Source organism: Hipposideros armiger, unplaced genomic scaffold, assembly GCF_001890085.2.
Source record: "Hipposideros armiger isolate ML-2016 unplaced genomic scaffold, ASM189008v1 scaffold_232, whole genome shotgun sequence".
Classification (NCBI taxonomy): domain Eukaryota; kingdom Metazoa; phylum Chordata; class Mammalia; order Chiroptera; family Hipposideridae; genus Hipposideros; species Hipposideros armiger.
The window spans coordinates 31,428-45,122 of record NW_017731582.1 but is presented as its reverse complement, the minus strand read 5'-3'; the positions used below and the strand labels follow the sequence as shown (position 1 = coordinate 45,122).

The 13,695-nt window shown below is 44.7% G+C and overlaps 1 protein-coding gene across 6 annotated transcripts in view; it reads right to left on the bottom strand.

Moving 5' to 3' along the window:
• Positions 1-3,649: 3,649 nt before the first annotated feature.
• Positions 3,650-13,695, bottom strand: part of EMC1 (ER membrane protein complex subunit 1) — a 31,250-nt gene continuing 21,204 nt past the window's right edge. For all 6 annotated transcript variants that reach the window (XM_019654897.1, XM_019654900.1, XM_019654899.1 and 3 more), the window contains 6 exons: positions 13,407-13,544; positions 8,451-8,624; positions 7,684-7,894; positions 6,686-6,770; positions 5,411-5,540; positions 3,650-5,252 (listed from right to left, as the gene is read on the bottom strand). In XM_019654897.1, the coding sequence (XP_019510442.1) occupies positions 5,073-5,252; positions 5,411-5,540; positions 6,686-6,770; positions 7,684-7,894; positions 8,451-8,624; positions 13,407-13,544 (918 nt within the window). In that variant the 3' untranslated portion in view covers positions 3,650-5,072. The remainder of the gene's footprint in view (positions 5,253-5,410; positions 5,541-6,685; positions 6,771-7,683; positions 7,895-8,450; positions 8,625-13,406; positions 13,545-13,695) is intronic.

Below are 13,695 nucleotides of genomic sequence, written 5' to 3'. Positions count from 1 at the left end.
GTGCCAACATGGGCCAGTGAAGCAACGTCCTCCACAACTAGACTGAAGAACAAAAGGACAGCAACTTGTCTGTTCCCCTTCCCCGATTCCCCAGCGCTGTTCCCCTCCACCAATTCCCCAATAAAATCTTTTTTTTTAAAAAAATGAAGTTTAGATACAGTTATTCAGCTTAAACCAAATTTACAAAGTTCAAAGATATATTACAAAAGTTTTGTTTATGAAGCTTAGATATTCAGCTTACACCAAATATTACTTACATAAGTTCAAAGATATATTACAAGAAATTTGTTTTGAGAAATGAGTTTTATAGTACTCAGATCTGCAGTTTGCCATCCTTTAGGATTTATACTCAGCAAAATTTTGGACCATCAGAGGAGAGAAAGACAAGAGGGAGAAGGATAAAGCAAATGTGGTAAAATGTTAACATTTGGGGGATCTGAGTGAAGGGTATCTGAGAATTTTTTGTACTGTTCTTGTAACTTTTCTATAAGTCTGACATTGTATTAAAATAAAAAGAAAAAAACTATTTGAAAATACTTTGCTTTATGACTAGGAAAGCAGTATAATGACATGTAATAGGCACGTAAAGAGGAAATTAGTATACATAGGCTAGGAAGAGTGGAGTGAAATTATATTACTGTCTCCTTTAGTACTGTGGGGGGTAAGGAGGGGCTGTTCTGGCCACCTGGCAGTGAATGTCCTGGCCTCTTTTGCACATAAATCCTAATACTGTTTTTACTGGATGCCAATAGTAAAAAATATACATAAGATCTCACACCTCCTATTCTAACTCCCATCATAACCAAGCAAACTTATAATAGCATGTAAACTTATTATCCAGACTTTTTCATAAGAGAGAACATATGTTCCAACTAGCAGACATAAGTATGCTGTTCTCTTTACAATTATAGCCTTCATTATAATCAATAAACTGGCTTTCCGGTTATCAGTTTCTAGTCTAGCTTATTTTATCAACAGCACGTGGGAAATAAAATGTCACCAAAACCATACAGAATACAGTGGAGCTTATATGAGTAAGTGTGCCTTTGAAATGTATTTCTGCTTTCATTCTTTCAGATTGCGTATTAGGCGATCGTAGACAAGAGCATGCTTCAGTATAAATCTGTGTTTATTTTACAAAGATATCTTCCTAAATGCCCTCTGCCTCTGTGCTGAAAAGGCAGCTTCTCTGTATCATGAGTCAGAAATGTAAATATATAAGCCTTAGTGCCAGTGAAAAAATGGCTTCTCGCTTAGAGTTCGGTCTCAACTGACATCACACTCAAACTGCTTGAAAAATGAGGAGGCAGGTTGTACACATCCTTTATGTTATAAATCCTTACTGAAAGATGGGCTACATCATACAAGATAGACTTCCCTGAAAGAGTATTCAATTCATAACAATCTCTAATGGAGTAACGCAAGAATTCCAACCTTGTGACCATAAAAGGGGGTATGGGAGATCCATATTGCCAATATGGAGAGCGCTCCATGATATACTAAATGATAAAGTCAAGTTGCAGAACATTATATGGTTTGGAGATGCATACCAAATTGTTCACTCGTTATCTCTGGGAGATAGAGGGTTGGGGAGCTTTTGAAGGAAAGACTCAATCTTAATTTGTTTGGAATTTTTTGATAGCTTTTTTTTTTTTAACTTAGTCTTTTAAAATAAGATGGTGACAAACACTGAAGTTCATTCACAGGAAGTACCAGTATCTCCTTCATAATAGAAACCACAGATGGTGCCTCTCAGTTTACATTTTACAAAAACAGAAGCACCCAGAATATTGTCTGCCTTGTTTTATGGAATAATAGTCAGTTTTTGAATATTAAGGTAGTTGTTATAAAGAGTAGTGTTTTCTAGAGCCTATTTGGACATTGAGTCTAAGTAATCAAAGTTCTTTTTATTTTGTTTGTGTAAGTACACATAAATATAATACCAAAAAGATACCTTTCCCTTTTAAAATAGAAGTTATGGTACCACAAAGCTCATTTCCCATATGATCTTGTGAGCATTTAAGTATCATAATAGGGTTTGTCAGAGCTTGTGTTCCAGGCAGGGCACACCGGTAAAGGTGAGTAGGACTATCTCTTGGCATTTCAACATAAGAGTTCCTTACTAAGTCACCAAGAGGCACTAGAAATTTAAGAAACTAGGGACAAATGTCCTAAGCCTTCTACGAAGAAGGTGTTATCCATTTGGGGAACTATTGATCAAGTAGCAGCATCATGCTTAAGGTAATGAGGAAGTCAGAAAACAGTTTATCCATCCCTAGGAGACACAAAATGATTGAAATAATAAAGTGCCGAGATACATCATTCAGGAAGTTGTGTGGTTAGCATCCAGTGAACTGGGAAGTTCTGGGTAGCCAGAATCAATAGGGAAAGCTTTATGGAGGAGTTTAGATCTGAGACCAGCCAGATTCTGAGAAGGGAAGAAAGCATTCCAAGTAAAGGATATAGAGAAACAATAGATTCATTACTTAAAAACAAAATTTTAAATGAGCAGAAATCAATGCTTAAGTCTTGGGGTAATTCTGATCATTGTAGCTTATGTAATATGCTTTTTAAAAGAACAGCAATTTAGATGGGCAGTCAAATTACAAATCTAAAATTTCTATCCTAATTTGTTCCAGAAAGGATTTAGGGCAGCAGTTCTCAACCTGTGGGTCACGACCCCTTTGGGGGTCAAACGACCCTTTCACAGGGGTCGCCTAAGACCATCGGAAAACAAAAAGATACTTACATTACGATTCATAACAGTAGCAAAATTACAGTTATAGAGTAGCAACAAAAATAATTTTATGGTTGGGGGTCACCACAACATGAGGAACTGTATTAAGGGGTTGCGGCATTAGGAAGGTTGAGAACCGCTGACTTAGGGCCTCTTTACGAATACATGTTTAAAATGCATAAGTTGAAAAAACAAGTGCCAGAAGGGCATGATCCCATTAAGAAAGTTTGTACATAAGAACACTAAACCGACAATGTCCATGAGTAATTAATATTAGTACTAGTCCACATTAATTTTTGTATTTTAAATTTTTCTACAATATGCATGTTCTATTTAAAATCAAGGAAAAAAGATTTTTTAAAGTGACTTAAGACACAACTATTCCTGATATTGAGCCCAGGAGGAAACGTCTCATTGGCCTTCTACATATGATAAACAATGGCCTTAACATCTCTAGAATAAATCCAGCACCAAGTTCTAAAATCCATTCCTGAGGACAGGCTATGACAAAATACTGCCCCCCAAATTCAATCTAGATACAGAGCTAGTTCTCTGCTGGTTTGGCTTAAGCTAGGGATCGATTTTCCAGTAGCTTGAAGGAGTGATGGATTTTATATATACATGGGGAGTCCACCACAGCTGTGTCTGAACCAATCTCCTGTTGAGTTTTCATTCTCTTGTTGCTGTCTTCACCTTGTTAATTTTCGTTGTGTATCATTGGTGTTTGTGTAAGCTGCCCCAAGTGCTTTTTGTACCAAGGTGAGATAATGCCCAAGAAGATCAAAACTAGGCCAGAATTCCTTTAACTTACACCTTTTCCGTTCTCCCAGGTCACTTTAAGCACAATATTCCTTGAGTCAAGATGCACAGATGCCTATTTTTGTCTGGAGATCGTAGATGTTCATTCATTCATTAAAATCAATTTCACAATTTTATTATTAAAGTAAAATTATTTTTCTTCTCTGCCATCATCTACCATCATCTACCATCAGCATACGACCACAGAAAGACAAAAAGTGTCATTTTTTAAAAAACCATTTCTGCACTGCTTTTTGTCCCCTCAATGCAAAAGTAGGCCTCAAAGTGATGTTCCTAAACCAGAAAAAAGGACTTAAACAGTGTCATTCGTCACTCCCTTTATTCAGACACTTGAGCGTGCCTCTCCCCTTACAGGGCTAGTGAAGGTCTACTCTGTATATATCATTCACAGTAAAGAAAAACCCCATCATTCCCCAAATCCATGGACAAGGAAAAAATTTTAGGACATCTTTCATATGGAGGAGAGACAACAGCCCAGCCAGTCAGCAGGGCCTCAACCACAAGATGCCAATTTCCTATCCCTACCCCTTGCTTCCATTTTTTGAAGATCCGTAAGATTTACAATCTCATTATAAGAGAAATCTAGTGACCCACACATTAATTTATATCTCAAGCTAAAAATAAATAATGAGGTTCTTAAGCAGGACGCCTTTCTCTTACTAGGTTATGTGATGGCTAGACCAGCCTGTGAGTGAGAAGAGTATGAGGTACTGTGGAACGGACAGGTGCTCTCACCCCTTGACACCTCTCTTCAAGGTTCAAACTGTTCAGTAGTATGAAAAAGGCCTCCCCTCGGACACACCTTAGGTGAAGAGCATGGGCAGTGACCACAAACCAAGATGCTAGTGACACCCTTGGCTTTTGATAAACTAGAGGCTTCATTAAAATAAGTCTGACACCAAATAGATTCCACAACCCAGAGTTACTTTGGCGAGAAGCCATGAGAGGCTGGATCCTCCTCGAATTTTAGCGAAGGCTGGGTCTTCTTTCTCCCAGACGCGAACCAGCAAATGCACCTATAAGGCGGAGTTGTCAGGAAGAGTTCCCTTCCGACTTTGAAGCAAGCAGGGAAACAGGAGGACTTCTAGCTAAACTTGGGAAACAAGGCAAACCAAAGTCAATTTGAACAGGCCTCAGAAAAGAGAAAAATCCATTGGAGGTCTTATAAAAAAATAAAAATAAAAAAAAAAAACAGGAAAAAAAAACCCCTCACAACATTCAGAGATGGGCAAAGAAAGGAAACAAGGCAATGGCCTTTAGACTTCAGAGGAAAAGTCCGTCAAGATGCTCTGAGATTCTCAGCTGAGAGAGTGAGTTCAGCCTCCACCCACCAACGAGTCTGCACCACACATGCCCCAAAAGGAGTCTCTACGACAGTCCACCTTCCTCCTCACGAGCTGTAACTGAGATGAGTGCCCAACACGCATCCTGCACCGCCCTGAGGGGCCGCAGCCGGAGCTCCTGTGCTGAGCCTCACTCCCCTTGGCTCTGCTCTCCCGCAGTGCATCCTGGGCCTTTACCGCCAGGCACGATTCAGGAGTTTGACCTGTGCCAGTCTCTTCGTGATCATGGTGGCAAAAACCAGGCCAAAGAGGACACTGCTGATTAGCACGTAGTCATAGTCGTCCTTCAGGACATCGAACTGCTTGGATGGGTAGACTCGAGTTTGGTAAATGTCCAGACCATAGGCCACAACCTGGAAGGCGGAGGGGACGAGAAATGCGTGAGAAGGGTCGCCGGGGACCCGTCACAACCTCACACTCGGGTAAGAAAGGAAATGGGATTCCTCGGCTGTTTTCCCAAGGGTGAAACCAAGAGCAGCTGCCACGCAGGGTGGCCGTGGGCTCCACTCACCAAACAAGTGGACTCCAGGCCTGAGGGAGCGGTGTAGATACCACGCATCCGAGAAACTGTCTGGTTATAGTTGATGAAGCGCTCTGCGTGTATCTGCACATCTGGAGAATACGGGATTAGGTTCTCCTCTCTGCAAAACATCAGCCAGAGCCGGCATTAAGAACTGCTGTAAGGGGATCCCTTGGCTGCCCTTGCAGAGTCCTGGGAGGTTTCCAGGCCACACATCTAGCCTCAGATCTTCCTTCAAAGTTTACTTGCTCTAGGTAGTTAAAAATTAAGTAGCTAATGTTAGGAAGGCTGCAAGCAAGCAAGCAAGCAAGCAAGCAAGCAAGCTGTGTGGAGACTGAGGTCTGGATTCCTACCTTGTTCTAAAGCTAAAAACGAATAACATACAACCAGTATTACACACCACGAAGGGCAGTCAAGGTCATTTTAACACCAAAACATTGAGCCACCAGGCCACTGCCTGCTCTTTACTCCAGGGTGCCTCTGTCTACACTCCTCTTAAAAACTCTCTTATCCCCCTGTGTCTTTTCCCAGGCTTCAACTTTCTCCCTCCGCTCTCCCCTTTTTTTTTTCTCTCTCTCCCCATCTACAAACCATACTCCTCTCGCCTCATGTACAAAGACAGATCCTCACTCCCCTAAGAGAAGAGAATTCGGGATGGAAGTGAGAAAATATGCAGAGATGATGGCTGAAATTACTAAAATTAGTACTAACAATGACAAGTTATTGACTTCCCCACACGACCCAGCCCCTATCACGTCCCCTACCGCATTTCCTAGTGTCCCCATCACCAGATTTTCCAGCCCCACTAGCCTCCCACCCTCCCTGTAGCTCACCAGACATGATCTCAGGGCACCTGCACTGGCTGTTCCCTCCGCTGGAAGTTCTGTCAGATACCCACAAGGCTAGCTCCTTAGCTCCTTCAGGTCTCACTTTCCTCAAAAGTGACCATTTCAGCGGGGCTTTCCCAGGCCATCCTCTCAAAGTTCAACCACGCGTACCCCCTCCCCCAAACCTTCATAGCCCCTGACCCTTTTTCCCTTTTCCCCCTCAGGATTTATGGTAAACTAACAGTTTATCTTAGTTATTGTCCATCTCCCCAGGCAGAATGTAAGCTCCGTGAGGGCAGACGTATCTCTCAGACTTGTTCACTGCTGTATCCCTACCCGCTAGCGCAGGACAGCACATGGAGCAGACTGAGGACCCAACTTAATCAATGGGTTAAGTTCCTCACGGTCAGAGCCTTCACACCGCCCGCGAGGGTCTCACCTGCTTTGTTCTGTTGGGATCTCAGGACGGCGGGGATCCAGCAAGGCCTTCGGAAGGGACAGAATCGCTCCAGAAGGCAGCCCAACTGCACAGAAGGAAGTCAAAGGAATGTTCACACTGATCCAACCCCAGATCAGGGCTCGATACCAAAATGTCATTATCACAGAAATTTAAAATTGGGTTTAAAACAAAAAAATAGGTCAATGAGATTCCCTTAAGTGGCCCAAAACAATAATCCAATAACACACATGGGTCTGAAGGAAGGTTCCCATTTTTTAAGACACTGGTTCCCTCACATATCCTGAGGCTTCAGGTAATAAAGTTCTAGAACCAAGAAACGGGTAATGATGGGAGAAGCGCATGGAAGGCCACTTAGATCTCTTCATCCCTCTCCTCTCCCTCCAATACCCCGCCCCAACCAAGCGAGGCTTCTTCCATTAGCCACACACGAGCCGTGTGCGCTGCTGCAGCATGGCCAAGGAGGGCCAGGGAGGGCCGGAGGGCAGGAGACCCCGCTGGTTTCAGGAACAGTGGGGTTTGAACTTGGGACTCAGCCGAGAGGGCTGTCCTCATTTCAAAATAAAACAGTAGTGCCGAGTACCTAGCAAAGCTCCAAGTCCCAAACAGCTTTGGTAAAATCAACTAGACAGAGCAGCTTGTCAAACAGTCACTACGTCCTGGGCTTGGACTACGTAAGGATGAGACCCTAAACCAGGCCGTCTGAGCAATGCTGTTGGGGCTTAGTTTCTGAGCGAGATGAAAATGCAGAACAGGGAAGGGAAGTGGTTCATCAGAAATGAGGACTGAGAGAGAGGTGTCATCTTTCATGGTGGCAAAGCCAGACTGGGGCCTTTTGCTGCTGACGTAAAGCCCCCCTCGCTGACCTTCCCTTACGGTGGCCAGACATGTCTCTGCCAGCAGCACACGCCCAGCTCTGACCTTCAGTGCAGCTGCCTAAGGGAACCCGGTTGCCCCAGAGGCCCTCCCCGGTCACTCACTCAGCAGGTGCCGGCTGGTGATGCCCCGCTCGGTGATGGTCGCTTCCATGGCACTGATGGAGGAGGGGAAGATGTAGGACTGCTGGAGGACCTGGGGCAGCTGGGGACGGTCCAGGGAGCTGAAGGCGGTGGCATTGTACTGCTCGGTGCCCTCGTAGAGTTCCAGCACGGTGAACTCATTGCGCCGGGCCTTGGTGTTCCAGTACTGGTACTGCCAAGGGAGGGGACAGCCGGGGCTTAGCGGCTGGTCCAGCTGGACAGGGAACTACATGGGCGGCACCTCTCCCATTAGCTACATGCTGAGGATAGACAGGAACCACCCTGCACCCTGGGTTTCTTCCTTGCTAACAAGTTTACTGGCTTTCAGAGTGGTTTTCTCTCGGCTACCCAAAGTTGAACAAGAAAAAAAAAAATCTTCTCATGGTTCTTGGAAGTTGGAATAACAATAGCTAACATGTGAGTGCTTACTACAGTCAGGCGTCGTTCCAAACTAGACTAGAGGTGGCTGTTACTATCCCTATTTCACAGACGGTGCAACACAGAGAGCTTAAATGACGAATTCAAGGTTTACAGTTGGGAATGACGGCACTGGCAACAAATCTAGGCCACCTGATTCCTAAGCCTAACCCCCAACCAGCACTCCCTGCTGCCATCCAGGCATCTGGGATCCTCTGAAAACAAAAAGCAGCAGCTGGTTTCAATGTGGGGACTTTGGCTGCAGGGCCCAGCCATTTCCCTGAGCTGGGAAGTCCCCGGCGGCCTCTTACCACCACCCAGTTCTCAGAGTGCACGATGTGGACGGGGCCCTTGGCTTTCCTCTGCACAGAGGAGTGGATGATGCGCCCAGTGACGCCGTCCACGAGGAAGATGCCGATGAAGGTGCGCTCGTGGTGTCCATCTGTGCTCTCTGTCACCACGGCCAGCAGGTTGGGGTTCAGGCTCTGGGGAGGAGGAGGAAACAGCTCGTTCAGAACCACAACGGCACATCGTGAGCTCCACCTCACGGGGATCCCTGGGCCGTGAGGCCGTCCAGGAGCTCGCTGGCCCTGCAGGGGAATCGGGTTTCTGGGCAGAAGAGCTGCCTGTTTAGAGTTGGTCACCACTGAACCCGTGTGGCGTCCACTGGGTGCTGGCTGCCATGCCGGGTGATGGCCAACATCATTTCACTGAATCCTACACACAGCCTCGCAAAGTAGCTGTTGTTACCCACATTTCATAGGTGAAAGGTCTTAAAGTACTTGAGCAACTTGCTCAACTCAGACACCGAGATACAATCCAGGTGTGCCCACTCACTGACCTAAGGACACTGTTCTATTGCTCTTTCTCTCCACCGGCGTCCTCCCTATCAACGGATGAGTCTCAGTTCTTACCGTAATTGACCTACTGGTACCATGTGACCCAGGGATCACTCCCATCTTGAAACACTTCCCCCACCTGGCGTCCAGGACACCAGCTCCCTGGTGTTCCTTCTGCCTTCCTGGCCATGCCTTCTCAGGCTCTCCTGAGAATGTGACCTCAGCCAATCTCATGGTTTCACACCATCTCTAGGTGCTGGCAATGCCCAACTTCACATATCCAAGCCAGACCTCTCCCTGAACTCCAGACTTGACCAACAGACTGCCAGCTCAGTATCTCTTCTTAGATGTCTCATCTCAAACTTGACGTGCCCCACACTGAACTCCTGTTCTGTTCCTGCTAAAACCTGCTCCCCCTCAAGGCTTCCAGTGTCAGTGTCTTAGACCTGGAGCCGCTGAGCCATCAGACCCTCTTCTGAAGGGTCATCGGACCTGGACGCCTTTCTCTCTCACACACACACACAAACATCCTTCCCATCAACATATCCTATTGGCTCCACCTTCAAAAGTATCCAGAATCGGATACCTTCTCACCACCCCAACTGACCCAGTTTAAGCCGCCACATCTCTCCTGGATTACTACGCTAGCCTAATTGTCTTCCTGCTCTACTCCTTGGCCGCGACAGTCTAGTCTCAACACAGCAGGCCAAATGAGCCTCTTACACTTCAGTCATTTTTGTCGCTTCTCTACTCAAAACTTGCCAGTTGCTTTTTATCTTACTCAAAATAAAAGCCAGACTGATGGCCTGTGATCTGGCCCTGTCACCTCTCTGACCTCAGCAACCCGGACTCTCCTCCTCACTGACCCTGTTCTAGTCACACTCTCCTCCTTGCTGTTTCTGGAACATTCCAGGAATGCTCTGGCTTTCCTATCCAGAAGGCTCTTCCCCCAAATATCATATGACTCACTTTCTCATTCCTTCCAGTTTCACTTAAGTGTCACTTTCTCAGTGAGACCCTCCTTAACCACCCTGTTTTCATTTGTATCCCACTCCCTTCCCCTCTTCTCAGTGTGGCATTTTTCTGTAGAACTGGTCACCCNATTTCAGGGTACTAAAGCAGAGCCCCAAGGAGATATTTGGAGACTAAGCAAGCATTTTGTAGTCGTTCTTGAGACATTAATTTTTTTGTCCGAAGGACAAAATTAATCAGCAAAGGTTCTCTTGGAGAGGTTTCAGGAAATAATAAAAGATCAAATGTTCCTATTCCTCTCTTTTCCCCTCCATTGGCTGCAGCTGGAAAAGAGAAAAATAATAAAAAGACAAATGCAAACTATCACAGAGATTTGCACCTATACCTAAACTCATTTATTATAAACTTTTAATATTTCTGGCTCATAGATTTGAAGAAAGCACTCTAGATAGCTTCTTTATAAATACCACATTAATTTCAGTATCGGAGGTTCTTGTGTTGCTACAAAGATTTGGAATGGCATCCACATTCGAAATTTACGAGTAGATAACAAAAGAAACAGTATAAATACGGGACTAAAACAGTCTTCTAGATGAAACATAAGCCTCTAATACTCTGGTCCAGAAAATCAGATAGAAACTAAAGAATAGTAATTTTATGACTTATTAACTGCAAGACTTAAAATACTAGTTCCCTTATAATCTCAAGTGACCAGGCAAAGAACTAAAATTTTAAAACTGATGAAAGATCTGATATAGTCATGTTCCAGGAAATGCAATGAAAGAAAAAAAAATTCAGCAGCCATAGCTGAATGGTATGGTTTAATGTGGGAGTGCAGACTAGCAGGAAGCATGAGACCTGCTGGGATCTGGAAAGTACTGTATCTTGACACAAGTCATGGTTACATGGAGATACAATAGTCATTGAGCTAGATACTTAATGTATATATTTTAGTGGTTATGAATTATACCTCAATCTAAAACCAACAACAAGAAGAGGTTAATGTCACTGCAGGAACCTCAAAAGCAAGAGATATTGACATTTTTATTTAAAAAATATTCTATCTGATACAGAGTTGCTTGAAATAAATCCTAATAGGTACTGTGTATTTAGAAAGAGTTACATGAATAAACCATAGCTATTAGCTCCCAGGAGCCAAAAGAGGTCAGTCTGTTCTTGAGCTTTTACAAAGTTACAGGGACCAATAGTCAGTGTATATTTTGTGGGAACTCCTAAATGCAACACTGAATACTACAAATGGAGAGCAGCTCCTTTTTGGTAATTCACAATGAACAAAGATTTTTATTTTAATACCAAGAATATGAGGAAATAAAGTAGAAGCCTACTTCAATTTAGTAATATGATAGTCATTTGTAATCCACAATTATTGGTTATTTGCCCATAATAGTGTGGTTTATATGGTAAGAATTTAAAACAAAAAAGAAAAATGTGCTTTGCAGCCTTCTTGCTTTAAGAGAGACAAATAATTTTGGTAATTGTGCAAGAACTAGAATAGAATGTCAGTTTTACAGAACAGGAGGAAGCAAGACTTAAATGAAAAAGGAAAACATGATTGAAGTTAGTAAAATTATAATAAGGTAAACATCTAAATTTGCAGCAGTATTCAATAATAACCAGTGTGAATTAATAAATGCTTGATTGACAGACTTCTACAAAATGAAATTTAGACTGGGGCCGGCTGAGTGGCGCGTTAAGAGTTGGCTTGGAACACCAGCTCTGAGCAGCAGAGCCCAGGTTCGGATCCCACATGAGGGTCAGTGACACTGCCCTCTACAGCTAAGATGGTGAACAACATCTTAGCTCAACCTGGAGCTGGGCTGCCATGAGCCGCCAGAGATGGCGAAGACTGCAGTGGGCTGCCATAAGCTACCGTGAGTGGCCGGCAGCCGGTGTGAGCTGCCAAGAGCCGCTGTGAGCGGCCATCCAGAGGCCGGTGACCGATCTGCCTCATGCGGGAAGAGCGCAATGATGGTGCCAACATGGGCCAGTGAAGCAACGTCCTCCACAACTAGACTGAAGAACAAAAGGACAGCAACTTGTCTGTTCCCNTTTTTTTTTTTTTTTTTGCTACTTCACCTCTGTGATCTTCCTTCTCCAAAACCCATAACCACAGTCTAACCATGAGAAAAACATCAGACAAACCAAAATTGAGAGACATTCTACAAAACACCCGAGGACTCTTCGAAACGATCAAGGTCATGAGAAACAAGGTAATACTAAAAAACTGTCCAAGACCAGAGGAAACCAAAGAGGCCTGACAACTAAATGCATGTGGGGATCCTGGGACAGAAAAGCTGGCGGGACCCAAATGCAGACTAGACCTTAGTGAACAGCCATGAAGCAATGCTGGTGTCTCAGACAGATGCACCGTGGTCCCCTAGGGGAACTAGAAGGGGGCATATGGCATGCTATGCAGTATCTTTGCAGCTTTTCTGTAGATCTAAAATTAACCCCCAAAAAAGTTTATTTTAAAAAAGACTGACCTAAAAAGTTTGCATAATGAATAGGAATCCAAAAAGCCCTACTCCAGACTACTACTCTTTCAACAGATGAAAACACAAGATTTCTAGTAAATCTTACCTTGTATCGGTAAAATTACATAGTGAATATTTTTTCCAGCGCAAGTCAAAATGTGCTTTAGAATTTGTATTATTTTGGTCTTTGAACAAGTAAACCTGACTGCAGCCACATTGAAGGCATCCACAATGAAGACTGCAAGCCGACAGCACGAACGGTAATGTTACCCGTGTGGCAGGCCCCACTCTGATCACATTACGTGCTATCATTCATCTTCAAAACAATCCTACGACAGAGATGTGACTATCCCTACTATGCTGGTGAGAACAGAAGTTTAGGAAGCCTGAGAACGTACCCATGATGAACAGCTAGTCTGTGGCACAGCCACGTCGGAACCTGGGCAGTCTGACTGCAGGCTTGCGCTCTGCCTCAGGCCTGGTGAAGCAGCTTCCCCGGCGAGCTCCTTGGTCGCGTGACCCTGTTCTAGTCCATCTCCTTCCCTAACTCGGTCTCTGCTGTGCCCCCGGCTGTCATTAATGTCCACTGCTACAATGACTACATGCTCTCAGAGGACAGTTTTGCGGCCCACTGGTTACCTCTCCATCGGCCTCCCTTTACCACTAATGAGAGCGCTGGATCACACAGGAGGAGTTTCTGATGGATCAACTGAGCTTTAGCCCAGAGAGTTCTATCAGAGCTACCATTAATAATAACAGCAGCTAATATCTGCTGGGTGGTGGCCACGAGCCAGGCACTGGGCTAAGCCGAGTACCTCGCATGATCATCACAAAAACCCTAGGACGGGGGCATGGTGTGCCCATTTCACAGACAATAAACTAAGGCTCGATATGTGACTCCCTGAAGGTCACGTACCTACCAAATCCTGGAGCTAGGATTTAAGCCCTGGCTGTGCCCTACCTTGTAGAGCACGCTGCGGTCCCCCATCACGCGGCCCTGGGAGTGCACGTGCTCGCTGCTGCGCTTCCCGATCACCTTGACAATGCGCTGTACTTCTGGGGGGATGGTCAGCTCCCAGCTGAGTTCAGTGGTGAGGTCCTACAGCAAGGGCAAAAGCCAGCAGTTGTAATCAAGAGGGTACCCCTAGCCTGAGACAGCTGGACTTAGACATGTCCCACAATTCATTATCTAGGGCCTCTGTGCCGTAAGAAACAGAGATCAGAGCTCCTAGGGAAACAGCAGTAAGGAC